Source organism: Nematocida major (genome assembly GCF_021653875.1).
Source record: "Nematocida major strain JUm2507 chromosome Unknown 2266, whole genome shotgun sequence".
Classification (NCBI taxonomy): domain Eukaryota; kingdom Fungi; phylum Microsporidia; genus Nematocida; species Nematocida major.
Genome location: NW_025952944.1, coordinates 29596 through 54197, shown reverse-complemented (window position 1 = coordinate 54197; position 24602 = coordinate 29596). Strand labels below are relative to the sequence as shown.

General features: G+C 49.8%; 19 protein-coding genes across 19 annotated transcripts; 11 read left to right on the top strand and 8 right to left on the bottom strand.

Annotated features, from left to right (window-relative positions):
* Positions 1–73: 73 nt before the first annotated feature.
* On the bottom strand, positions 74–478 carry NEMAJ01_1754 (uncharacterized protein; the record flags this gene model as incomplete). The annotated part of the gene is made up of 1 exon (XM_047915592.1): positions 74–478. The coding sequence occupies one exon, from the start codon at positions 476–478 to the stop codon at positions 74–76; it is 405 nt and encodes a 134-aa protein (XP_047771549.1).
* Positions 479–1071: 593 nt separating this feature from the next.
* NEMAJ01_1753 (GPI ethanolamine phosphate transferase 3 subunit O) lies at positions 1072–3441 on the bottom strand (the record flags this gene model as incomplete). The annotated part of the gene is made up of 1 exon (XM_047915591.1): positions 1072–3441. One exon carries the CDS (start codon positions 3439–3441, stop codon positions 1072–1074), a length of 2370 nt encoding a protein of 789 aa, XP_047771548.1.
* A 196-nt stretch (positions 3442–3637) lies between these two features.
* Positions 3638–5437, bottom strand: NEMAJ01_1752 (uncharacterized protein; the record flags this gene model as incomplete). The annotated part of the gene is made up of 1 exon (XM_047915590.1): positions 3638–5437. The coding sequence occupies one exon, from the start codon at positions 5435–5437 to the stop codon at positions 3638–3640; it is 1800 nt and encodes a 599-aa protein (XP_047771547.1).
* Positions 5438–5874: 437 nt separating this feature from the next.
* On the bottom strand, positions 5875–6408 carry NEMAJ01_1751 (60S ribosome subunit biogenesis protein NIP7; the record flags this gene model as incomplete). The annotated part of the gene is made up of 1 exon (XM_047915589.1): positions 5875–6408. The coding sequence occupies one exon, from the start codon at positions 6406–6408 to the stop codon at positions 5875–5877; it is 534 nt and encodes a 177-aa protein (XP_047771546.1).
* Positions 6409–6482: 74 nt separating this feature from the next.
* On the top strand, positions 6483–6929 carry NEMAJ01_1750 (large subunit ribosomal protein L27Ae; the record flags this gene model as incomplete). The annotated part of the gene is made up of 1 exon (XM_047915588.1): positions 6483–6929. The coding sequence occupies one exon, from the start codon at positions 6483–6485 to the stop codon at positions 6927–6929; it is 447 nt and encodes a 148-aa protein (XP_047771545.1).
* A 288-nt stretch (positions 6930–7217) lies between these two features.
* On the top strand, positions 7218–7847 carry NEMAJ01_1749 (uncharacterized protein; the record flags this gene model as incomplete). Its single annotated transcript, XM_047915587.1, has 1 exon — positions 7218–7847. One exon carries the CDS (start codon positions 7218–7220, stop codon positions 7845–7847), a length of 630 nt encoding a protein of 209 aa, XP_047771544.1.
* Positions 7848–8055: 208 nt separating this feature from the next.
* NEMAJ01_1748 (uncharacterized protein) lies at positions 8056–8616 on the top strand (the record flags this gene model as incomplete). Its single annotated transcript, XM_047915586.1, has 1 exon — positions 8056–8616. The coding sequence occupies one exon, from the start codon at positions 8056–8058 to the stop codon at positions 8614–8616; it is 561 nt and encodes a 186-aa protein (XP_047771543.1).
* Positions 8617–8644: 28 nt separating this feature from the next.
* NEMAJ01_1747 (serine/threonine-protein kinase haspin) lies at positions 8645–9796 on the top strand (the record flags this gene model as incomplete). The annotated part of the gene is made up of 1 exon (XM_047915585.1): positions 8645–9796. One exon carries the CDS (start codon positions 8645–8647, stop codon positions 9794–9796), a length of 1152 nt encoding a protein of 383 aa, XP_047771542.1.
* A 68-nt stretch (positions 9797–9864) lies between these two features.
* On the bottom strand, positions 9865–12549 carry NEMAJ01_1746 (DNA mismatch repair protein MSH6; the record flags this gene model as incomplete). Its single annotated transcript, XM_047915584.1, has 1 exon — positions 9865–12549. One exon carries the CDS (start codon positions 12547–12549, stop codon positions 9865–9867), a length of 2685 nt encoding a protein of 894 aa, XP_047771541.1.
* A 495-nt stretch (positions 12550–13044) lies between these two features.
* Positions 13045–14271, top strand: NEMAJ01_1745 (uncharacterized protein; the record flags this gene model as incomplete). Its single annotated transcript, XM_047915583.1, has 1 exon — positions 13045–14271. The coding sequence occupies one exon, from the start codon at positions 13045–13047 to the stop codon at positions 14269–14271; it is 1227 nt and encodes a 408-aa protein (XP_047771540.1).
* Positions 14272–14591: 320 nt separating this feature from the next.
* On the top strand, positions 14592–15881 carry NEMAJ01_1744 (uncharacterized protein; the record flags this gene model as incomplete). The annotated part of the gene is made up of 1 exon (XM_047915582.1): positions 14592–15881. One exon carries the CDS (start codon positions 14592–14594, stop codon positions 15879–15881), a length of 1290 nt encoding a protein of 429 aa, XP_047771539.1.
* Positions 15882–16341: 460 nt separating this feature from the next.
* NEMAJ01_1743 (uncharacterized protein) lies at positions 16342–17817 on the top strand (the record flags this gene model as incomplete). Its single annotated transcript, XM_047915581.1, has 1 exon — positions 16342–17817. One exon carries the CDS (start codon positions 16342–16344, stop codon positions 17815–17817), a length of 1476 nt encoding a protein of 491 aa, XP_047771538.1.
* Positions 17818–18169: 352 nt separating this feature from the next.
* Positions 18170–19984, bottom strand: NEMAJ01_1742 (ATP-binding cassette, sub-family E, member 1; the record flags this gene model as incomplete). Its single annotated transcript, XM_047915580.1, has 1 exon — positions 18170–19984. One exon carries the CDS (start codon positions 19982–19984, stop codon positions 18170–18172), a length of 1815 nt encoding a protein of 604 aa, XP_047771537.1.
* Positions 19985–20008: 24 nt separating this feature from the next.
* Positions 20009–20686, top strand: NEMAJ01_1741 (uncharacterized protein; the record flags this gene model as incomplete). Its single annotated transcript, XM_047915579.1, has 1 exon — positions 20009–20686. One exon carries the CDS (start codon positions 20009–20011, stop codon positions 20684–20686), a length of 678 nt encoding a protein of 225 aa, XP_047771536.1.
* On the top strand, positions 20670–21407 carry NEMAJ01_1740 (uncharacterized protein; the record flags this gene model as incomplete). The annotated part of the gene is made up of 1 exon (XM_047915578.1): positions 20670–21407. The coding sequence occupies one exon, from the start codon at positions 20670–20672 to the stop codon at positions 21405–21407; it is 738 nt and encodes a 245-aa protein (XP_047771535.1).
* A 65-nt stretch (positions 21408–21472) lies between these two features.
* NEMAJ01_1717 (DNA-directed RNA polymerases I and III subunit RPAC2) lies at positions 21473–21754 on the top strand (the record flags this gene model as incomplete). The annotated part of the gene is made up of 1 exon (XM_047915555.1): positions 21473–21754. The coding sequence occupies one exon, from the start codon at positions 21473–21475 to the stop codon at positions 21752–21754; it is 282 nt and encodes a 93-aa protein (XP_047771512.1).
* A 295-nt stretch (positions 21755–22049) lies between these two features.
* On the bottom strand, positions 22050–23063 carry NEMAJ01_1739 (uncharacterized protein; the record flags this gene model as incomplete). Its single annotated transcript, XM_047915577.1, has 1 exon — positions 22050–23063. One exon carries the CDS (start codon positions 23061–23063, stop codon positions 22050–22052), a length of 1014 nt encoding a protein of 337 aa, XP_047771534.1.
* Positions 23064–23145: 82 nt separating this feature from the next.
* NEMAJ01_1738 (uncharacterized protein) lies at positions 23146–23514 on the top strand (the record flags this gene model as incomplete). The annotated part of the gene is made up of 1 exon (XM_047915576.1): positions 23146–23514. The coding sequence occupies one exon, from the start codon at positions 23146–23148 to the stop codon at positions 23512–23514; it is 369 nt and encodes a 122-aa protein (XP_047771533.1).
* A 122-nt stretch (positions 23515–23636) lies between these two features.
* Positions 23637–24275, bottom strand: NEMAJ01_1737 (uncharacterized protein; the record flags this gene model as incomplete). The annotated part of the gene is made up of 1 exon (XM_047915575.1): positions 23637–24275. The coding sequence occupies one exon, from the start codon at positions 24273–24275 to the stop codon at positions 23637–23639; it is 639 nt and encodes a 212-aa protein (XP_047771532.1).
* Between the last annotated feature and the right edge of the window lie 327 nt (positions 24276–24602).

Genomic DNA, 24602 nt, shown 5'->3' with positions numbered 1-24602 from the left:
TATTTATTCTCCAGCTGCTATTTGCGCCTCTATACATAAATGCCCAGAGAGTCTTTTCCGAGCAGGCGCGCACTCATGCGCTCGGAGGCGTGTTTGACAAGTTCACTACAGAGCATCCGCCCTTTTTGTTTATGCTGTACAGAGAGGACCAGTCCTCTACAAGCGTGAAGTTTGTTCTCTCCAGCCCAAAGTCGATGTCAACTGTCTCCATCGCTCTTGTGATCAGCTTTTTCTGCATTTCCAGCTTGGAGTATATGCTTTTGAACTTGACTGCGCCCTGCATCTGCTTAACGTACTTAAGGAAGAAAACAAGCGTGTACATCCTTAGAATGGAGTTGTCTGTGTATGGGATTTCTTCCATCTGTGCCTTTATGTACCTCTTGTACACACCCTCAAGCTCATCCGGAACTTCTATTCCGCTGGCCTCCATTACGCTTACGTACTCCGTGTACACTTCCCTATTATACTCGTATTTCATGCAGGAAAAAAACTAAAAAACTAAATGCGCAGAAAGCAGCGTCTCTGCAGTGCTCTTTCCGCCTATTCTGATATAGGCATAAGATATGTCTGAGAATGCACTCGAGGAAAGGCAGAGTGCAAGATCCCTGGCATTTGCGCACCACTGCAGGCGCCAGAATGTGCATCTGTCTTTTCTGCCCTGTAAAAAGGTCTTTTGTTTGCACGCTTAGAAGCACTGCGTGCACAAACTGTCTTTCCCGTTCTTTCCGTCTAAAGCCAAGTTTACAACTTGCAGCAAGCCGCAAATAAAAGATTTAAGCGTATATTCAAAGCCAAAAAATGTAAGTGTTTCTGCCTGAGTGAAGAAAAATAGAAGTTTGTATGCATTTTATTTTCGCAGTGTAAAGCAAAGGAAACTTGTGAAAAATATTCTGTGAAGCCATAGTGGAGTAAATGCGCAGATGTGCAAAAGGCGCGGGATTGCGCAGAAGAAAGGCCGTGATGAGGCTTTACACAGTTTGATATGAACAGGCGTAGGCATAGGCGCATCTGCTCGGAAGTGAAGCCCCACGCACGCACAGGCTTGTGTAAAATCAAAGAGATTGTGCAGGACTAGGCTTTGTTCTTTTCGGCTTTTCGCAGGCCTTTAATAATTCCTTTGCGCGGGCCTGGGCTGTAGTGTCCAGTGCCTCTTGCAGCGCTGTACAGGCCCATTCCGCCTTGTATGCCCATGAACGCAATCAAAAAGAAGCACTCGAAGATCGTTCTCCCCGTGAAGATAAACCACATTAGAGAGTTGTCAATAAACCAAAAGTTGATTGCGCATACGAGAACAGCGCAAACGCCCTGCAAAAGCACAACCATGTGCAAAGTGCGGAGCAGGCCCATGCCTAGCGCATATGCCACGTAGATGTATGGAAGAAGCAAATCCGCAGCCACAAAGACCCCAGAGAGCACAGGAATGGACTTTCTGCTAAACAGGAAGGCAGACTCCCAGTTGATGGAGGAAAGAGCGTGGTTGTGCCCGGTGACAAAGAACATGCACTTTATCAGGAAGAACAGAAAACATCCTCTGCGCACGTCGCACTCTATTTTTCGTATGCTGAGCAGAACCAAAGGCGAAAAAACGAAGTAAAACGAAATTGCAGAAGCTGGCGCGTAGAGAACAGAGGAAAGCAGGCCTGGCTGGAGAAGCGCCACAAAGGACCGCGATGCTCTGGGAATGCCATTCGAGAAAAACCTGCTTGCAGAGAACAGGCATGCGCCCAGCGAAGAGAGCAGATGCGAGCGCTTGTGCCACCCGCGGGTGACTTTTCCCAAGCAAACACAGAGAACAGACCCTGCGAAAAGAAGGTTATCCACGCGCGGGAGAGGCCTGTACCTGTGCGGCACCTTTCCTATCCAGCGGATCCAGCGGAACCGGTCCATCGCGTGCAGAGGATGCTCGCCCACCAGCAAAGAGACCGGCAGAAAGGCGTAAATGTGTGGAGACAAGGCCAGTCTGCCACACACAAGGCACATAAGAATGGAAATAATGTCTTCGTGAATGATTGAGTATACAGAGTGCGCCACCATAAATATGGAAAAGACGGAAAGCGCAACGTATGGAGAGAACACGTTGATTCGGGCCAGGAGCAGATGCAGAGCGCAGCCAAGGCCCATGGTGAAAAGGCCCAAAAGCATCCCAGGAAGGGACGATGCGTGGAACAGATCGTGTATATTCGCGCTGAGGATCTGGTTGGTTTGGATGAGCTCATTTATGCTGCTGCCGAGTGTCTCCCACGTGTGCGGCGCCTTGGCTTTGGCCTCTGAAGGGGCAGACTGAAAAACATTTTTTTTCTCCACTTTTGGGAGAATTTCCGGCCTAGACACTCCGTGCAGAAGCTCCAAGGCTTTTTTTTGCCTGGCAATTTCCCATTCGTATATGCTTCTGTGCTTGTCTGGATGAAGTATCTGCGGAATAAGAGCACCCGAAGAGTTGTATGGCACAGGGACCCCCAGAAAGGCGCAGAGCGTGGGAAGAATGTCGTTTTGCGAGATGATGTTCACAGGCTCTGCGAGGTTGAGCTGCGAGACATCCTGAATGTTTTCTGTGTACGCCCGGGTTTTGGGGGCGTGCAAAAGATGGTCCGGTGCGTTGGAAAGTGCTCCTTTCGCGATAAACATAAAAGAAGCTGCCTTTTCCTTAAAGGACGTGCCTCCGTGAGAGCCGTCTTCGTTCACTCCGTGGTCGGACAGAACGGCAATGAAAGACTCGTCGTCAAGCCTCTCGTGCAGAGCGCTGATCAGCTTGTTCATTGCCTCAAGGGTGGCTTTTACTTCTGTGCTGTCTATTCCGTACACATGCCCGTATGAGTCCGGGGATATCATGTGGAGGATCAGAACATCGGTCTCTTTCTGCACAGAAAGAGCCTTTTCAATTATTCTCTCCTCTTCAGCCATGGGAATGAGCCCGTACGGGTGGTACACTTCTCCGATGCTGGTTTTTATGTCTGGAAACAGGTACGTCCATGTCTCGTCTCCGTAGAACTTTAGAGAGTATCCATTTCTCTGTACTTGTGTGACAAAGTTGTCCACGTTGCTGGCCTGCATCGAGAAAGACCGCTGTGCAGACAAAAGCGTCGTGGGAATGCCCGAAAACGTTGAAAGAACTCGCATGGCAGTGCCTGTTGGAAGATCTGTTACACTGACCGCTCTGAACACGTCCTGTGCGGGTATTGTAGAGAGCACGCTGAAGTTGTCGTGATATTTGGTTTTGAAGGAAGGATCCACCCGGTGGATCGCATCTGCACGCACGCCGTCCATGAGCAAAATAACACCCTTCTTATATAGTGGCTGCGAAGACGCGGTGTTGTGCTGGCCCACGGGGGACCTCTCCACAAAAAGCGACTTCGAGTACGCGATTATGCCAAGGAGGCACAAAACAAACGGATAATGCGCAGTAAAGCAAGAAAAAGCATTTATAACCCGAGCTCCGATCATAAGGTAAAACAAAACTATTTTCTATTTATATTTTAATATGTAGTGAAATAGATGCAATTAATAACAAAATGGCAGCCAATTTTCAGACTCCCAGAGCCAAAAAGTAGCGCAGCAGAATGGCGTTTGCACATACCCCAAACCAGCCGAGAGCCCAGACAAAAGAGCGCGTCTGTTTCAAAGCGCTGGGAAGCCTCGCTTATTCGTCTATCCCGTATATTACAAGGGCAGCGCCGTTCAGATACTTCAGCTTGCACTGCCTTTTTAGCCTGTTAAGCGCAACAGAAAGCAGCTCTTTTTGGTTCTTGACCGCGTCCATTACTCCTACGCTTACCAGATCAAGGTCTTTATCCGTTACATCCCACAGGGCGCCAATCACGTTTTTCACGATGGGGATGTGCATATACGATATGCATGTGCTGTGTGTATTGTACATGGGGAATGCAGATATTTTTGCGCTTGAGCACCCAAACAGAAAAATGCTTTTGCACCGCGTCTTCTCCATCCCCTTCGACAGCTTCCTGAGCTTTCTGGGCGTGAAGAACTTCTCGCCTCCGCCGTGCCCAAAGTACATAAACACGCGGTGCGAGGCCATTGCCTGCTCAGCCTCCATGGGCAAGGGAGGGCGGTTTCTGATCCCAGACGCGCCGGGCATGTTTTCCTCCAAGTACTTTGCAATTCTCTCCTCCGTCTGCGCCAGGTTTTTCTCCGGGTTTAGAATGTAGAAGATCTCGCTGTCTTCTACCGGCCCGCTGCTTTCTGACGCTCCCACGCCTGAAAGTATGTGGCAGAGCGAAGAGCATCTGAAAACCCCTGCACCCGTGAATGTGTTGCACATCTCAAAGGGGATGCACCCCAGAATGTCTTCTATCACAAGGGCCACTTTCGGCTTTATTTTGTGCCCCTTCATTATGTATTTCTGTAGATACCCGTCGATCAGCAAGACCTCTTTCTTTATTTCAGCGTCCAGGGAGATCCTTGCTTTCCACCACTCCTGCTTTTCCTCTGCGGTCGCGCACTCTCTTCGTAGCACCTCCTGGTTCTGCGCCTGGATCTTCCCCAGGCGGTGCAGGATCTGCTTCACCAGAATCTTCGACTTTATAACAGACATCTTAGCCTTTTCCCGAAAGTATATCAGGCCAAATGCAAGACATCCGTCGATCGAGTACACGACTACGGGAGAAACATCCTGGCACTTGTCGCCAATGCCCTTAATCCGGTTGATGTACTCTTCAATGGTGCTGCTCATTTCCCACCCCTCGCGGGTGTCGTATATTTTCACGTCCCGAAGCAAAGACACTTCGCTTCCATACCGGAGGCACCGCTCTATCTTGTCCTCCATCGTGGTCGGTATGCGCAGAAGGCTGTTTACGTCCCGAGATATCAGCGTCCCTGCAAACTCTTCCTCGCACGCCTCCCCGTTTTTCATGCCCTCTATTATCCTCAGCATGCGCTCAAAGTACAGAGAGCCCTCCTCAAACCCAACTGCCTCCGCAAGGGCCATTCCCGCACGTGCCAGCCAAACAGCATCGTAGTATCCGCCCATTCTGTACGCAGAGGCCGAGGCAATCGAAAGAATGTGCAGCCTGCACCCGAAATGAACAGATCCCCCGGACATGCTCTGCCGCAGCAGCGTCTCCATGCAGTCCCTAGAGCGCGCATACTCTCCGCGGAGGTACTTGCAGTACCCGTGCAAGAACAGCTCGTCAAATCCACTCCCGGGCTCTTCTGCATACATGCTATTTCTGTTTCTCAGGTGGTAGCTTGCAAAACACTTTTCCGTGTAGCTCTCTTCTTTGCAGCTGCTGTATGCGCGCGAAAGTTCGCTCCCAACAGACAGCCCAAAAAAGTACAGCAGCCCGTATTTGTGCAGTTCCCCGAATAGCTTGTCCACTTGTGCTGTGGTGTACTTGCTCTGTATCAGCCTGCTGTATAGGGCATTTTTATCCTGCATGTATAAAATAGGGGAGCGCTCAAGTATTTTCTCATCTGCGCCCATTCTTAGCAAAATGCCCGAATAAAAATATATTTATATTCGCGCAAACGCCTCCCCTACAGATAAAAAGATAAGCCTGGCTTGGAGAGCAGAAAAACAGCACGCCCCCAAAGAGCGCACAAAACAGAAACACCCCGCGATTCGGGCCTGCCCGCCCAAGGCCGCAAAAAAGGCCAATTTTCAGCCTGAAATATCTCCCAGCACGCAGACTGCGCAAGCACTGCAATCTCCAGAATCCAGTGCTTCTGCCTATACAGGGCACTCGCGCGCATGCGCATATCCACATCCTCTGTCAATAATTTATTAATGTTTCTGCACGCGCCACCCACAGAGGCACAGCCCGAAACTCTCTTCCAGCAGGATGCGCAGCTACGGGCGATTCTTTGTGCATTCCAGGGCTTGGGATCTAGAGTTTCCTGTGCTTCTGCAGAGAGTCCGGACTACATGAGGGCACTTTCGTCTCGCAGGTACTCTCCAGTATCCCCGTGCCGGACCACGACAATGGCTGTTCTGTCTCCAGCCACGATTTCGCTCGCAGACTTTGTCATGAGCCCAAACCCGATGGGGACGCTTGAAGACGTCGTAAGGACCACGCCTGCGTTCTTTTTTATGTCTGGAGCCACATTGCACAGGTGCGCTCTCTGGACGTGGTTTCCGTAGAGGACGTTCATTTCAGAAGTCTGCTTTACCTTCACTTTTGCGCTCGCATACGTCATAAGCATGTGCAGGGCGGTGATCTTGATCCTGAAGCTTCCGGTTTTTGTGAACCTCCCCATGCACGTTCCTATGCACATAATGCTCTCCCGTGCAAGCATGCTTGCCTTTTTGATCAGATCCTTCCTTGCGTAATAGACTCTCTGGTCGTGGTATACCAACTCGTTCACAGGATTGAGAAATGAGCCCAAATTGTTGCCCATGTACTGCCGCAGCTTGCCCTCTATTTTCTGGAACTCTTCTTCTTTCAGTGGGCGCATAAAAAATTTAGCAGAGAGCAAACGGAAGAACCTCGACAGAAATTTAAATTTAAATTTTTTACGTCCCCTGTAGAATGTCAACTAACAAAAGAAACACGAGAAAGTTAAGAGGACATGTCTCGCATGGACACGGAAGAGTAGGAAAGCATAGAAAACATCCAGGAGGTAGAGGAAAGGCTGGAGGTCTGACACACCACAGAACTCTTTTCCAGAAATACCACCCAGACTACTTCGGTAAGAGGGGAATGAAGGTGTACTTCAGAAGATACAACACAACGTATTCGCCATACATTGAAGTAGAAAACATCTGGAGCCTGGTTGACAAGTGCGGCCAGTACGACCAGTTTGCAAACGATCCCAGCCAGGTCCCAGTCGTCAACCTCTCAGACTTCGGGATTTTCAAGGTAACTGGAAAGGGCGCAGCCCCGATTCGCCCTATTGTCGTGAAGGCAAGAAGATTCACCCCAGAGGCAGAGTCTAAAATAGTTGCAGCAGGAGGACAGTGCATATTAACAGTCTAATAAACGTCGAATAATAAGATACTTGTGATTTAAATTGCATGCCTGTGATGATAAAAATCCTGAAGAGCGTGCAGTGGAAGGTTGCAAACCCACTGGAAGCTGCACATGCGCTGAAATAAAAAACATATCTGAGGCATTTACACGTGAATATCCTGCAGCGAGAAGAGGTTGGCGGAGGAGCGGGCAGAGGCAGCTGAAGGGCCGAGAAGTTTTTGCGCTTTTGGCTCTAAAATCACGGCGGATTCTGGCCTCTCGCCCATTATTAGTATTCGTGGCTTTTTTATTTTTATGGAGAGTCATGCACAGCTGAGCGAGTGCTTTACGAAGTACATCGAGCTAAAGAAGAAGATAGACGACAGAAGGCGGGAATTGCACGGGTTGCAGCAGAGAAGAGACGCCCTGCTGGACCTGCTTGTGTATATAAAGGGGCAGAAGCCGCCGAAGTGCAGCGAGTTCGAGGGGGAGGACGCCTTTCCAATGTCTCTGGGGAAGGCCCACTCAAAGTTCAGCCTTACATCCGTTGGGATTCTGCCCCCAGAGGAGTGCACTTCGTTCTACAACAGCATGTACATATACCCGATAGGGTACAAGTCAAAGAGAAAGTATGTGCTGCCAGGGCAGGAGGACCAAAAGGCAGCGTACTTTTGCCAAATCAGATCTGTAAACGGAGAGTGCGTTTTTGAAATCCGGACGACCGGGGGAAAGAACTGGACGGGGAGCAAGGACGAGGTCTGGGCAGATTTTACGCGCGAGTTCAAGAAAATGTCTTTCCCAGACATAGAGGCCTTCTTTGGGCTGTCCAATGAAACTGCCCAGAAGATAATAGAGGATATGGGCGAGATTTCTGTTTTTTCCTCGTACATACCCATACACATGCGAAACAGAAAAACAAAGCGGCACAAGGAGGCCAAAGATTGAGCACAGACTTGCTTCCCGCATAGAGACACCGCGAATAAATACAAGAAGGGCGCAGCACACGAGGGACCTGCGCACGGACAAGCAGGAAAGAGCCCGGGACTTCGAAAGGCCAGAAGCATTCTGCAAAGTCGGGCGGTTTCTGGGGAGATGGCCGCTTCAGGCAGCTGCGGAGGCAGCGCAGAGACAATAAATTCTAGCATTCATTAGCATGGGCTGCGAGCAAGGCACGCTTCCGGAGGTGCCAGGATGCGGCATAATATTATTCGGGCATTCCGCAAAAATTTTAATGGGCATTGGGTTTAGCAAAAAGTCTGTAAGAGAGGCCATCCTGCAAATGGAGCACGAGATAGTTGAAAAAGAAGCAGAAATCAAGCGCTTGAAGAGAAAAAAGGAGACCGCAGGAGATCTCTTCTTCAAAGTGCTTGCTGCGATGTGTGTTGGGGTTGTCTCTATTGTGTGGGTGTGCAAGGAGAGCCTTTCTTACGCCTATTTACTAAAGCTTTCTGGGGCTTTTGTTGTGGCAGGGCTGCTCATATACGCTGTGTACTATGGCAACCAGCGGCTGTGCAACTACATGCTGAACATGAAGATTCTTGCGCTGGAGGCACTGCGGGAGAAGCAGAGAATAAACATAGAGAGTCTGAAAAAAGAGACAAAGTACGACGAGACGCACGGAATAATAAAGAGATATGCACAGCATGCAGTAAAGGCCGAGCAGGCTGAGGAAAAGGAAGAGAACGTAGTAGATAAAATTGTTAGATTATTATAGAATAGAAGAAAGTGTAAATATTTTTATTATGAAAATACGCACATTTAAAAGCAGAGGGAAGCCGCCCCGCCGCAGCATAGGAACGCTTGCGGCTCCCGAAGTGTTTTCTTTTCCCGCGGAAGAGGCACGGCCTGCTGGAAGCGATTTGAGGGCGCCTTCCGAGGGCGAGGTGAAGAAAGTGCCGGTGAGCATGCACAGTGCGGCTGAGCTGAGCATGCAGCTGCCCGGGGGCTCTTTCATTTCCGGGCGGTACAGCGGGGGCTTTATGAACAGCGACTATTCGATTGAGGAGGCGAGTAACGTGAAAAAGAAGCCGTGGAGGCGGTTTTCGTGCATTCCCGCGCACAAGCTCGAGAAGCTGGGCGAGTCCACGTTCAGCGAAATATTCATTAACAGAGAGACGATGCGCGTGTACAAAATAGTCCCCCTCACACAAAATAAAAGCTACGCGCGCGTGCAGCACACAAGAATAACGCAGTTTGTAAAGGAGTGTCTGATCATGGAGAGAATGAACATGTCCCCGCACTCGACCAAAATATTCGCATGGCATCTTGTGAGGTCGCCGTACACGAGCTTCCTGGTGAGCGCCAGCAAAAAGTGGGCGGAGAAGAATGCGGAGCTGGCCGAGAACATGACGCCGCAGAAAAACAACTCGTCCGGGTTTTTTGGGGTTATTGAGATGGAGCACGGGGGGCGCGAGCTGGAGAAGTTGGACTGGGCGAGCCTAACCAGGGAAGACGTGGTTCTGATAGGGCGCGAGCTGGAGATGGCGGTCCGGGACATGGAGGGGCTTAGGGTAGAGCACCGCGACATGCATCAGAGCAATGTGCTGGTGGATAGAAGGGGCGGAAAGTATGCGGTGAAGGTGATAGATTACTCTCTTTCGTACGCTGAGACGCGGGGCGACTTGGCAGAGGCGTACTCGGTGGACATTTTGGAGGACACAAAAGAGGCTCTTGTATACCGAGAAGGGAGCGTGCTGTACACGGACCTGGACGAAGAGACGCCCTGGCTGCTGGGAGAGAACAGCGACGGAGAGCCGCACCGGGAAGTGTACAGAAAAATTGGGAAAGAGCATGCCGGAAGCAACCGGTGGAGGCAGCGCGGACCCAGCAATGCATTTTGGATGCATTACCTCCTGAAGTGGATGGAGGCTGCAATAGAAAAGAAAGACTCGTAGAATAAATAAAGATTTTTGGCGTAAATGGCTAGGCAGGCGCACGCTGCATGGGTTTCAAAAAGCGCTGTTTATTTATGCGCCATGGCATATGTGCTTCTGCGGCTGGCTCTGGCTTCTTTTATCTCGGTGGCCCTTTGTATCACGCGCCTTGGGACCTTTGTTATTTTACAGATGTCTATTCCGCAGGAGTCTTCGCACACGCCGTCGACAAGCTTGTACGTGTACACGATCTCCCTCTCGCTGGAGGCGTTCAGCATGTACTGGTAGTCCATCTTTTTTTTCACGTCTGTCTCCAGTATGGCGCTGAAGAAGTGCGTAGCGTACAGCGCCGTGCACCTTAGCTTTTTCAGGTACTCTTTAACGGCCAAAGAAATTGCAGCGCCCTCTGCCGTGGACGTGCCCCTTCCCAGCTCGTCTATTATAACAAAGGACTTCTCCGTGGCGTTTGACAGAATTTCAGCGGTCTCCTTCATCTCCACCTGGAAGGTAGACTCGCCCTCGAAAAGGTTGTCTGCGCCCCCTATTCGGGTGAAGACTCTGTCGTACACGGGGGCACGGAAGGACTCAGCGGGCACGCGGGCTCCGATCTGCCGCAGCACAATGGATATTGCTGCGTTTCTCAAAAACGTCGACTTTCCTGCCATGTTTGGGCCTGTTATAACGACTATTTTGTTGTCTCTCTGGACCTCGAGGCTGTTTCGAATGTGCGTGTGCTTTATGTTTGTGATTCCCGTGGCCTGGAACTCATCTGCAAGCTCTGCCCGCGCCCCTCGGATGTGGGCAAGCGACAAAAAGCAGTCGAGCTCTGCCGCGCCCAGCGACACGCTTTTGAGCTCCTCCTCGACTGCGCCAATTCTCTGCGATATTCTGCTGATGGACTCTGTGGAGAGAAACGAGATCTTCTCCTCTGCCTCCAGGAAGCTTTCCGAGAGCTTTCTCAGCTCGGGGGTTGTGTACCTTGCGGTTGTTTTTGTTGAGCCCGAGGGGATGTATTTATGCGGAATTCTCTCCTGCTGCTTGCACTCAAGGACGTGCTCTCGCCCTATTTTCTTGACAACAAAGTTTCTCCCTGCGTGCAGAGACTCCCTTTTTGCGTACTCATCGAGTATTCTCAGCACCTTCTGCTTGTGCTTCTCGGCTGCGAGCAGGTCCGGATCCGTCTCCAGGGGCATGATCTCTCCGGCCGTGTCAAACCCAGCGACCAGCTCTGCGCCCACGGGGAAGTACTGGAGCTTTCTGCGGATTTCCCCGACACACGAGTTCTCTGTTTCCTGCGTGCTTTCTATTTTTTCCAGGAGGGCGCAAACACTTCCAGCTGCCTCCAATGTCGAGACAAGCCTTCTTATTTCCTCGGGGCGGATTTTGTGGTTTTTCGCCTTTTTAATGTAGTCGTTTATGTCGTGGATCTTCCCCAGGCACGCTTCGATGGAGCCTCTCTCGGGGGCATTTTCCAGGGCCTGCACGGTGTTTTGTCTTTTCTCTATTTTCTCTATGCATGCCAGCGGGTGAATAATCCACTTTCTAAGAAGCCTTTTTCCCTGCTTGGTTTTAGTCTGGTTTATCTGCTGCAGCAAAGAAGACCCTTTCCCTGCCCTCTCGCCTTTTTCCGGCCCATCCAGGAGGCAGAGCATTTCTATCGTTCTTCCGTCCATGTGCATGTACTCTCTGCTTCTCTCCGAGTACTCCACCGCCTTTGGGGCAAACGTGTATTTCAGATACTTCAGGTACGAAAGAAGGACTTTAACCGCGGATATCTCTGCGGCCTCCATCTTCTGTGTGTCCAGAAGCTGCATGAGGTCCGAGACATTTTGGTCCCAAACGTCCTGCCGGATTTTTATTATGTTCTCCCGCCCTGGAAATGCGCTGTCTGTGAGAATGTCTCGGATGTTTTCTCTTTTAACGACGCTTTTCACCTTGAAAAGCTCTTCATCGTCCTCAAAGGAGACTGCGAATATTTCCGACTCCATCGGCCGAAGAACTGCCATCTGCACAGAAACCTTTCCCGTGTGCGGAATTTCCGACACAAACAAGCTGCATATTCCTGCGCCCTCCGTGCTTGTGGTTACCTCGGTCACAACCTCCTTCAGCTCCCGCTCGATGATCTTTTGCTTTGCATCGCCCGACTTTACCCGCATGTTCTGCGATACGCTGGTCTCCTTCTGGTCCACAATGGAGACCTTGTATCCCTTGTGCAGGAACTTGTCCAGCCACATCTCCAAAGCCATCTCCGGCACTCCTGTCATCCGCATGAGCCCGCGCCGAGTCAGCTTCAGGCCAAAAAGCTCGGCTGAAATCGCAGCGTCTTCTTCAAACATTTCGTAGAACTTTCCCTTCTTGAAAAAAACCACCGTGTCAAAGTAGTTCATTTTTATGCGCCAGAATTGCTGCTCGCACGGGGTCATGGCCGACAAGTCGCTCTCCGGTATAAAAAGCGTGCTTTTGTCGTACTCTGCATCTGCAGGCGTTCTTCCAAACTTGTCCTTCGGCGGAGACAGGAATGGCAGCATCCGCTGTTCGCACTCGTGCTCTGCTTTTTTGCTGTACAACTGTCCGACAGTCTCCTCTGCGTCTCTTACGCTGCTTTGCGAAAGGTCTGTGCTTTCAGCGCATGGAGTCTGTGCCGAACTGGACTCCTGCGACGGCTCAAAAAGAGCGCCGTCCTTTGCCTCTTCCTCCGCGCATGCATTTACGGGCGAACTTACTCTTTTTTTGGCCCATGCAAGTATTCCGCACTTTCTTACTTTTTCTGGCATTCGGAAAACTTCTCCTGCTCTTTTATACTATTTCTGTTTCCCGCCCCCGCCTTTTGTGTTTTCAAAGTTTATGCGCGTGGAAAGAAAGGCAGCCCAGTTGCACACTTTGCGCAAGAAAACGCCTGGTGCAAAAGAAGAGTGCGCTTTAGAGGTGCTGTGTTTAAAGACCCTTTGCAAGGCATAGTCTGTGCTTTTCGGTGCCACAGTTGGGTGCTGCGCGCTGTCTGGGGAATTTAGGCACAGCCATGGTGCTGGAAGAGCGCAGACTATGCCTTGCAGTGCTTCTATTTCCCTGCGAGAGAAGCCAAGCCATGCGGATGCTTGTTTGTGCCTCAAAGAGCTAAATGCAAACTAAAGTGCTCATTTCGGATGTGCAAACACAAACGTATTATTTGGGCCAAAACCGGACTAATTTGCAATGTACAGCGCCAATTATGCCATATTCAAGCTGCATGCATGTTTGCTTGATTTGGAGCAAAGTATATATAGGGCTGCATGCAAAGAGAACAGATGCATAGCCCGTCCCAAGCCAAGTTCAAGGTCTCTATACAAAAAAGCCCCGAGCTTACAAGAGAAATACAGGAAAAGCTGCAGGAGCTAAACGAAGAGAAAGATGCAATTCAGAAAAGCATTTTGGTATTCAAAATTCTATGGAAGAAAATAATGGTACAATGCGTCGGCGTTACTACAAAATATGTGCTAAATAGCATTATGAAGCTGGCAAGCACACTGCTCTTTATAAATCTGACGAAAATTCTGGACAGCCCCATAAGCGCAGACGTGCTTCTAGACAGCGTAATGGACGGTGTGGAAGACACAATCAGAATCCTCACGAGCAGCAAACTCGAAGGCTGCGGGGAGCAAGCAAACCAGGTTTATTCGGCTGCCAGTCTCACAAAATTAAGCATGCTTATATCCATTCTGGGTGTGGTTTTCGATTGTGTAAACCACGAGATTGAGGAGATTGAGCCTTCTGCGCAGACAATTTTTGGCCTCAAAGACTACATTCGCCAAATAAATGGCATACTCCTCAGAATATCCAAAGAGAAGAAAAACCGTGTTTTAAAAAGAATAGTTGAGAATGCATTCAAACTCACAAGTTCTTTCCCTATGAAGGACTTCAAAAATAGAAGCCTGTATATACCCGATGATGAGATCCTTTATATCTTAGCCAAAGAAGAAAAGTCTTTGAGTATAGTAGAGGCAGACTTAAACGAGCTCTACGTAATTTTAGATGAAGAGGCCTGCTGTTTTGAGCGTCCCACGCAAAGAAACTGCGAGATGCAAGATAACTTAGACCTGGACGAGAGAGTCGAATCCTCCTCCCGCTTCAGATACTTTAATAAAAGGCTGGGCGAGAGCCTTCGCTCTCTCAAGGTGCAGTCAGCACCCTCAAGAATGGAGTTGGATGCAGCTCTGCTCGTAGAAGAAGTAGATGACTCTGTAGACCATCTGAGGGCCAGGCATACCAGGAGCATGTCTATCCCCATAGATAAAGCTGCTAGAGACCTAATAGAAGCGCGCGAGCAGAACCAGTGTGTAGTCACGGCCGCAGACGCACAGGAAAGCCCTAAAACCATCGACTCTGCCTTGAGCAATTGGTTTAGCAGCATTCACAAAGCAGTAATAGAAAAAATCGCCATTATATGCTGCCTAGCCTGTGCTGTGATGTGCATGACGGCGGTTTTCTTGGCTACTTGCATTGACACACGCAAGCTCTAATTCGCCAGCCCAGAAGAACTGGCACTAGGCCTGTAGCTTTGAAGAGAATCCATCCTTGGCAGCACATCCTAAATGGAAATCTGCCTGCATGCTATTGGAATAGCCCAAAGCATGCGCATAGAAAGCCGCCTGGCAGTGCATGTTTTTGAATGGTTTTTAAAAAAGGCAAGCAGGAGCGCAAATAAAAGCTCATAGGTCCCATATTTTAATTTGGTGCTTGGGCCATAATTTTTATTTTAGGCCGGATACTATTGGCTTATAATCATTAAAAGCAAAGGCTGATAAAAAAATGCATAAATAAAGAAAACTTCAAAGACTTTATGCAGACAAGCGATAGCAAGATAGTGGAAGTACTAATCAACAACTTGCAGCTTACAGCGGATCTATCCACGCACACAGTGCCTATCAGCTGCATATTTTCTTGTCAGGAGCTGGTTATCTTTTTGGAGTCGTACTTCTGGAAAAGCATCGAGATAACAATAAGAAAGGACCTAACCCCAAGCGCCCAGAGTGGCATACACGCAATAGTGCGGTGCAGCATTTACGAAAACCTGCGTGGGGACTGCAGCAGTTTTGTCAGAAACTTATGGAGCATATTCCGCACGAAGATGGATGAGAAGAAAAAAGACTTCTCCGCCCACACGGAAAAATTAACCAAATGCAAGGACAAGTTCTTCTCTGAGTTTGACCACATGAAAGATCTAATCTTCAATCCTAGCACGTCTTTGTCGGAGCTGCAAAGCATGCAACTGAGGATGCAGAAATATGCAGAGGAGTGCTGCTTGAGGACAAAAGAGTCTGTGTGGCCATGCATTCGGGACCTGTATATGCTCAAAGAGGGCAAGATAAAATTGACAGATCTGGTTGAGTACACTGAGGCCTCGCCCCATTCTAGTCAAATCCAGAGCATGGCGTCCAAGATGGTCATTGCAAAGGAAAGCTTGTTTTTTTACACAGAGCCTCTGGCAATGGAGATGTATCACAGACTCAACGACACCTCCGAAGAACTCAGCCCGAGCAAGCTGTACGAATTATCCTGCGAAGCGGACTTGCAGCGGTATTCTGTTATTTTGAACTTTATGGAGACCACCAGAGAAGAAAGCTTCATTTCAGACTGGCGCCTGTACCTCATGCACTTTATTTCGAGTAGGCTCCCGAAATACTCCCTACGCGAGCTTATGCAGCCTGTGAGCAAGGACAACTGCGTAAAAACCCGGGCAGAGCACATTGCAGACAAATTCTGCGAGCTGCTTCCCTCTTTTTTGGACGAAATAAACACTGCAATAGACAGAGAGCTAGCCGGTGGAGGGGCGTGGCTAGCGGAGGCTGACCGGATTTTGACCACCTCCGGAATTGACGTTGCCATGGCCCACTCAATGCTCTTTTATGGGAAAGAGCTTTCTGAGGGCGACCTGCACACGCTGCGGGATATCCCTGTGTATAAGCCTATACCGCGCGAGATTGTAGACATGGAGGAAAGAGAGCAGGCAGTAGACACTGTGCCAAATGAAAAACATGTTTTTTGGACAACCAAGACAGTCTCTTGCGCACTAACCGCGTGTGTGCTTTCTGTTGTTGGGCTAGTATTGACAAGACGGATATACTCTTAGCCAGCTATACGACAGCTTTGCACAAACTCAATAAATGCCTTAATAAAAACTGGCGTGTACTTTTATATTTGCAGTTCTCTCCTCCCCTTTAAAGCTATGCACGGGCAAGCAGAAAACGCCCAGAGACTTCAAAAACTCAGCAAATCCCGGAAGAGTGCAGCGAGGCCTTCACACTCGCAGGAGCTTTCGTGCACAGTAAAGCGGCTGCCGCATTGTGCCGCACTGCACTCTGTAAATTTATGCAATGCCGCTGGAGAAGGTGGCAGTTGCCACAGTCTTGCTAGAGTGCTTCTAGAGTGCTATAAATGGCCAAATTATGTGCTATGAGAGAATCATGCAGGGATCTGATTTATATTTATCGTTTCTTCGATCAAATCCGTGCTGAGCTTTTTCATGATGGTCAAATTTCAAAGTATTAATACTCGATAACATTAAAACCAGATACAACTTTTAACAATACATGCAAGCGAGTAATACCACAAAAAACAGGGTCTGCGTAAGTATAGACCATGCACGGATAGAAGAAAATGCAGTGAGACTTTTAAAGTCTCTGGAGTACTTTTCCGCGAACACAATCGAATTTTCCATAGCTCTATACCCTATAATAGAGCAGCACTGCTCTGCCGCGTTGGCATCAAGTTGTACGGGGGCTGGTACAGACGCCAAAAATGCAGCTTTAAAAAAGATAGCAAGCCTGCTGACGTACATAAAAATGCGCAACGACAGGAACAAGAGTCTCTTCAAAGATTTCGGCGTCTTCTCTTATCGAGGGCCTCTGGCATTGAATGCCATTAGAAAAGACTTTTCGCAGAAAATAACAGAGGCCATAAACACCATCTATGAAAGGCATGCGGTGTGCGTTACGGGCGAGAACCACTGCGAATATTTGGTCAAAATAGCCAAAATACTGGAGAGATACGTGCACATAGACGTTCTGCTCATAAAATGCCCGAGATCCTACATGAAGACTGCGCCGTCCGCTCTGAGATCCCACATAGACGCTTCAGACTTTAGAGAGTACTGCAACCGCCTGCGCTCGGAAGGGGAACTTGCAGAAGGAGTGCCTTCTTCCCAGGGGAATTTGCAGGGCGAAGAAGAGCTGGGCAAGGAGTGGCAGGAAGAGCTGCAGGAGGGCGCAGGCGAAGACGCCCAGAAAAAGAGCACTCTAGGCCAGCGTACCGTTGAGGAGAAGCTAAAAGACGTTTTCAGCAAGATGCCCGCAATACTGCAAAAGACAGCGCTTGCAATTAGGCGCTCAAAAGAGCAAAACTCTAAAGCCATCCCTGCACTAGCTGCAGAGATGAGTGCGTTGGGCCCGCAAACTATGGACGCCCTCTTTACAATATGCTTCCCCGAGCAGCTGATTCCTGCCATGGCGCAGAAGTATCAGATAGCCAACGGGGCGCTTACTCTTTTGAATGTGCACGACCCAATATTCACTATGCACCTCGCAAAAGAGGAGCTTGCCATGTCCAAGCGGCTATTCTTTATTTCGCAGCGAAAAAAGCGCATGTCACTTGAAGAGAAAAAAGCCTGTCTAGTAGTGCTGCCTTTTGGCATAGGGATGCAGAAACTCTCGTATCCCTTTCTGCTAAGAAACCGCATAAGCCTGCCAGACATGGACAAAGCGCTCCAGGCTCCTGCAAAAGAGACACCGGCCAATCCTACAGAAGGCTTCGCCCCTCAAGAGGCTCCGGTCTCCAGCGGCCCCTCTCCCCGAGAATGTGCGCCCAGCACCTCGCATCCCCAAGAGCCCACTGAAGAGACAGAGTTTCTGGAGCACTCCACCTTTGAAATAGGCGAAGGCCTCTTGAAGGAGAGCAACGACTGCTCCAGGAAAGAGCGCATCGTCTTATCAATATATATAGTTGGTTTTTTCATATACATACTGTTTATGATAATATTCCCGTACTGTCAGTGGCGCAAATTAGCATGACCCAGTATGGGGCTCGTATTTACATAAAAGGGCATAGCATTTTTTAAAGCCTGCCTGGGCACTCCCGGGCCTGTTTCTCTTTTCTGGTGGTTTTATGTTTAAAAAGTGCACTCTTGTAGGCAAGGCCAAGCCCGAAGACAAAAAAGTTGAAAACGCTGCAGTGCATCCCTGGAAAAAGCCCACGCCAAATCTTCAGGGCGAGCTCGGAGACGCTTCAGCGCGACCGCGTGAGAGTTTACGGCAGAGACAGACTCTTTGGTCTGCATCCTTTCTAGAGTGCAGTGCTGTGGTGTAAACCTTGGATTTATTCTATGCAGAAAGACTTTCTTGCACGCGCCCTCCTTGCACGGCGCTATTCGCTGTTGAAAAAGTAGTTTCCGCTTTCCCTCTGCTCTCGGTCCTTTGCAGAGTTTGGCATGTTTATTCGGGGCCTGAAGTTCTCTGCGTCTCTTCTAAAGGTGACGTCAAGGGACTTCAGGAACTTGTTCATGCCGTCCACCACGCCGCCTGGCGCGCTCACTGTGCACTTCACTCCAGGCTGGCCCTCAAACACCATCATGCGGTCTGCCACGTATGTTGCCATAATCATGTCGTGCTCAACCACAAAGGCCGACCTCTTCTGGCTGGTTATGAATCTTTTAAGCACCTTTGAAACGATGATTCTTTGGTCGGAGTCGAGGTACGCTGAGGGCTCGTCGATCAGGTAGAGGTCTGCAGGCTTGGACAGACACAGGGCAATGGCTACTCTCTGCAGCTCTCCCCCGCTTAGCTCTTTCACCTTCTTGTCAAAGAGGTTCTTGATTTCCAGCGGGTTCATCACCTCCACCGTAAACAGAGAGTCCACAAGAGCATGCTTTGCCTTGATCAAAAACAGGCTGCGAACCGTGTCCTCGTACTTCGGGGACAGCTTCTGGGGCTTTATGCTTATGGTCAACTTCGGGGCCTCCTTTCCGTTGTCTGGCTTCACCTCGCCAGAAAGCATTTTTATGAACGTGGTCTTTCCCATCCCGTTCTCTCCGAGAAGGACAATGATTTCGGGCGTTGTGAACGCGCCGGCCTCTGCCCGCAGCTCAAATCCGCTTCCCCACGACTTGCTCATGGCGGGGTAGTTGACCAGCCCCAGGCTCCCCTCGCACACAGTTTCCGCGCCTCCAGCACTTTCTGCTATTCTGAAGCTCAGCCCCTCCTTTCTAAACCGCATGTTTTCTGTTGGCAGAACTCCGTTCAAAAAGATGTTTATGGCCTCGCGGATGACAAACGGCTGCGATATCACCCCGTACGCCCCCGGAGACCCGTACAGGACACAGCCGTAGTCGCTCATCAAGTCCAGCACAGACAGGTCGTGCTCAACCACAATAACGTACTTTCTGTCTGCGCAAAGGCTCTTTATCAGCGTTGCCACCTTTATTCGCTGCCGAACGTCAAGGTACGAGGACGGCTCGTCAAAAATGTACACGTCGGCGTCTCTCGCCATGGCCTGCGCAATTGCAAACCGCTGCAGCTCTCCCCCGCTCAGGTCCTTCACCCTTCTTTCCGAAAGCTTCAGCAGCTCCAGCTCTTTGTACAGCCGGCCTGTGTTTTCGTCCACATTTGGGAGAACTTCTCCGACTGTTTCGTCGCCCAGACTCCGCGGTATTTTGTCCACGTACTGCGTCTTGTACGATATTTTCATCTCCTCGCTCAGCAGCCTGGTAAAGTACTTGTGCAGCTCAGAGCCTCTGTACCGCACCAGGAGCTTGTTCCAGTCGGGCTTTGCTGCAAAGTCGTTCATGTTTGGAGTCGTGTCCCCAGACAGTATGCCCAGCGCAGTGCTTTTTCCAATTCCGTTCGTGCCGATCAGGCCCAGCACTTTGTTCGGCCTTGGAACAGGCAGCCGGTGCAGCTTGAACCCGTTTGGCGAGTACCTGTGCACTACGTCTTTTGATAGGCTGGTTGGCAGATTTATTATTCGGATTGCATCAAATGGACACTTTTTCTGGCATGCACTGCACCCTATGCACAGTATTTCTGATATTTCTGCTGTTTTTGTGGTTTTGTCCACAGTTATGCAGGGCTTTCCCTGGCGGTTGACCGGGCATGCCTTCTTGCACTCTAGCTGGCACAGTTTGGGCTTGCACTTGTCTGGCAGCACAACTGCAAGGCGTGTAAGCTGGCTCTTTTCTTTCATAAAAAAAACAAGAACACGGAATAAATGCACGCATTTTTCTCTTTTCCTTGGCTGCAGCTGGATCTGGCACTGCATTTGCGCCCTTTCTCGAAGCAAATGGAAGCATTATGTTCTGATGCGCGCAAAATTCAGGTTTGCAGCAGCAGAAAAGATCTGGCAAGATTCCCTGCTTTCAATGATGCAGGGCCAAAGCACTCTGCAAGGGGCATCTCCACGCATATTTTGTCTCTTTATGGGCTCTTTGCAGATGTGCTATTTTCTCGGGAAATTTTGCTTGCACTTTCAAGGAGCAGAGCCTTTTTATGCGCAACTCCCGCCGGGTGCATCGATGCTCTGCTCCAGAAAGTGGGCACGGATGGACTTGCTGGAATGCTTGTGCAGATGCACGGAGGCAGTTTCTTCCTGGAGATAGAAAGTGCTTTTGACTGGCTTGGTGCGGACAGCACGGGGGAAAGAAGCATGTGCTGGGCCTTTGTAGGCCTGGGACAATTTCTCTTCTGCAGGCCGCCAGGGCGTCTGCGGGAGGGTATCGGGCGTGGGGACTCTCCACAGAACGGCTGTTTATCCCGCCCTTTGACGAGGAGCGTGCGCATGCATGGCCTTGCCCATACGCGGCATGTATGCATGCTTTTCCTCCGAAAGAGCGCGTCTTTAGGGGTATTTATCTTTTTTTTTCTTGTTGCGCATGGAGAGAGTTCTTGAAGAAATACAGACGGAGTACGCGGATATAAAACAGGCGCGCGCGCTGATGGTTCAGAGCGACTTCTCTCGGGCTTCCGAAATATACTCACAGATTCTGGCGGAGATGTCTGCGAAGGAGGCAGAGGACAGCCTGAAGATGTGCGCCGTGTATTTGGAGTACTCAAAGTGTTTGTTCCTGTCCAACGACAAGCTCGTGCTAAATCCGGAGATAGAAGAGGACAACGAGTATCTGGAAGACTTGGGGATTGCCTGGGAGGTGCTGGAGATCGCCAAAAACACGTTCAGGAAAAGCCAGTTCACAGAAGAGCTCATAAAGGTGCACATTCTCTTAAGCGACATTGCGCAGGAGACAAACAACTTTGAAAGCGCGCTGGAAGACCTCACAGAGGCGCACGCGCTTCTGAAGGGGAAAAGCACAGACGACTCGAGGCTCCCAGATATCTCCTTCCGGATCGCAATCGCGCACGAGGAGCTGGGAAACACCGAAAAGGCGATAGAGATGCTGGAGCAGCTGCTGGAGATTCTGGGCAAGTCTTCCAGCATAGAAGGCACTGCCGAGATCATGGAGGAGGTCCGGGAGAAAATTGACCGGATAAGAAACCCCGAGAAGTACAAGCTCTCTCTAACGAAGGTGCAGAAAGTTGTGGAAAAGGATCAGCCTGTGCAAAAGATAAAGCTTGGAAAGTCTGGAAAGGCCCCCTCGGACAAACAGGAAGAATAAATGTGTGGTTTAAAGCGCTGGCCCAAGAACGGACTTTTTATATTCGCTGCGCTCTAAAAAATTTAATGGAAGTTCACGCAAAGGACGAGTATACAATTGAGGTGCTGAAAACAAACCACACTGTGCTAAATTTGGTCAGATGGGCGATCGGGCAGTTTGAGAGCGTGCACGAGGTGGACCTGGTTGGATACACAATTCCGCACCCCATGGAGGAGAGGGCTCTGATGAAAATCCAACTGAAAAAAGAAGAGAGCCAGACAAGAGAGGCGATTATGGACGTGTTCCGAAGAGGAGTGGCTGCAACCCAGAGTGTAATAGATAAAATACAAGCAGAAATGCTTAAATAGTGCTGCGCAGCACCCGAATAAAAACACCAAATTTATACGCTCTTCAGAGCACCTTCAGAGTGCACGCCTTTTCTCGTGATTTTTCTGCCTTTCGTTCGCACCAGCTCGTTTTCCCTGGTTTCATCGAGAATCTGTGGAGTGTTGCCCGCAGACACACACGGCCAAATTGAAGAGGCGCATCGCCCAGCAACAGCCAGAAAATGCGGCAGACAAAAAGAGCACGCCTCTGCCCGTAAACCCCATATCCGAATTCTTGGGATATTTCAGTATATTTTTCTGTATTATTTATTTATTTCTAAAGCATACTTCTGCATCTTTTTATTTCTGCGTCAACGTGGACGCCTTTTGTTTTGGCTATTGTATACCACCAAAGCGCCTCGAGCTTGTTTTCCTCAACACCCACGCCACGCTCCAGGGTCTGTGCATAGAGATGGGTGGCCTCAGGGTGCCCCATTTCCGCAGCTTTTTTCAGCCACTCCAGAGAAGACGCCTGGTTTCCTTGGCTGGCGTATATCCGGTATATTTCAAAGCGTGCCTCACTGCTCCACGCTTCACCGCGCATGTAGTAGTGCAGGGCCAGCTTCGTGTCTTGGGGAAGGCCCAGGCCTCCTGTATTGTACGCATTTCCCAGGCGGACGCTTGATCGAGCACACCCCAAGGCATCGCCCTGCTGGAAAATAGACAGCGCGTACTCCTGGTCCTCGAGGATGTGCCCCTCCAGGAGAGGGCACTTCTCATAGCACACGCCAAGATCGTACAGCATGTGCGGATAGTTTTGGGAGGCAAGCTTTTTTGCCTGCTCCAAGTAAAAGACGCCTCCTTTCACGTCTCTTTTGCAGTGCCTGCCCTCCAGAAGAAGGAGTCCGTACCGGTGCAGCCCTCTGCAGCAGCCCCCGTTTGCCGACAGCTTATAGTAGTGCGCTGCCTTGTGCATGTTCTTCGTGCACTCTATGCCGTTTTCGTAGAAGTGTGCCAGGCGGTAGCACCCGAACGGGTTGCTGTGGTCTGCTGCTATGGCGTAGTACTCGCGCGCTTTCTTTTTATTCTCTGGGGCAAGGACGCCAGTTTCGAATATTTTCCCCAGGATGCAGTACGCCTCAGAAAATGCCGTGTTTTTGTATCTGGTTCCGGGCATTCTCTGCGTCACAAACACAACTGCATCGATCACTTTGCTGTAGTCGCGCGGGATTGACTCCATTTCCAGCGCCTCCCGAATGGCGTGGGTGAGAATGGCGGAGGCTGTTTGCACAACCCCCTCGAAGTTCTTGTTGTTCTTGAATATTTCGCACTGTGAGAAAAGCTCTTTCATATTCTCCTTTTTGCAGCGGTTCTTATAGGAAGGCCTCCTCCATTTTACCCCTGGATATTTCTGCTGATTCTCTTTTATTTTCATGCGCAGCATATTCAGAAGATTCTCCTTTGCACGGTCGGCTAGGGAGTTTGTGGGGTATCTCTCGGACGAGCTATTCACAGCAGGGCAGGGCGCAGAGACGCAGATATACTATACGATAATGGCAGACCCTGTGCGCACAGAAATAAAGCAGCCAGAAAGGCCGCACTCCCCTTTGGTGGAGATGATGTTTATGTGCTTGCTGTGCATTCTGTGCACGATGATATTCAAGTGCGCGATACACTCTATGAAGCCCATCGTGTTTGATGTCTCCGGAGGAAATGCGTGTGCGAACATAGGGATGGGGGTTATATCGGCCCTCCTTGTGGTGCTGCAGTTTAGGAAGATATACAAGCCAGAGCCCGTGTAAAGCAGCGGATGAAGGGGGGAATGTGCTGTTTTCTATGCGCAGAGATTCAGCATAAAGCAGACGGTATAAAGTGTTAAATCTATTTATTACGTTTGGGCCTCCCGCTTTGGGCAGTGCCCTGTTTAGAGCATGGCCTTGTACTTCTTCTCTTTTAGCAGCTTGTAGATGCCTTGCAGGGAGAAAATAGCCGAGCAAACAAGAGGCTTGACTTTTTCGATGTAATGCATGCCAAAGCCTTTGGAAAAAACGCACTGTACAGCCCCGGTAAGCACCATAGCGAGCAGCATAGACTCGCAGAGTGTTTGTGCTCCTATATATACAAGGGGCGTTCTTCTGCTGTACCCAAGGGAGAGAAAAGACGCTGCAAGCGCAGCCGGCACGGCTACTTTTATGGAAAATGATAGAAGCAGGAAGATGTAGAAGAACCACACAAAAATGGACGAGAATATGAACAGGGGCCTTCGGCTTCTGTAGTCTCTAAAAATGTACCCTGACGCCTCACACAAAAACCCGCCAAAGGCAAACATAAAGCCAGGCCCGTTAAACCCCAGCCAAACAGCCAGAGGATAGGCAATATTCCCTAGCAGAAACCCAAAATAGCGCGCTTCCACCAGACCAATAAGAAACTTATTCCTGCTGCTGTGCATTAAAAACAGAACCAGCAAAGCAAAAATGGACAAGTAAGGGATGCAGGGAATACTGCCGTATGTTTTCACCAAATCTTTGTATTCAGTTACGACTACGCTATAGAAACTTTTCATAGTAAAAACTTTTCACTGCCTTCTGGAGTATTTTTGCAGAAGCACCGACCAATACAATCAGATCATTTGCAAATGGACTATGGATAAAGTGCTTGGAGAATCAAGCCACTCATTGGCCATCTCCGGAAATATCGAAAGAACGGGGAAATTAGAACTTTCTAAATAGTGCCCCAAGCCAGGGGCAGCCATTTGGACACGGCCTTCCCGCAGAAGCAGCCCCAAGAAAAGCAAATTCTGCAGGAAGGAGCAAAGCAGAGAAATTGCATGCCCGCACTCCGGGCCAGATCACACGCGTAGGAGTGCGCCTGCATAAGATGCCTGGACTAT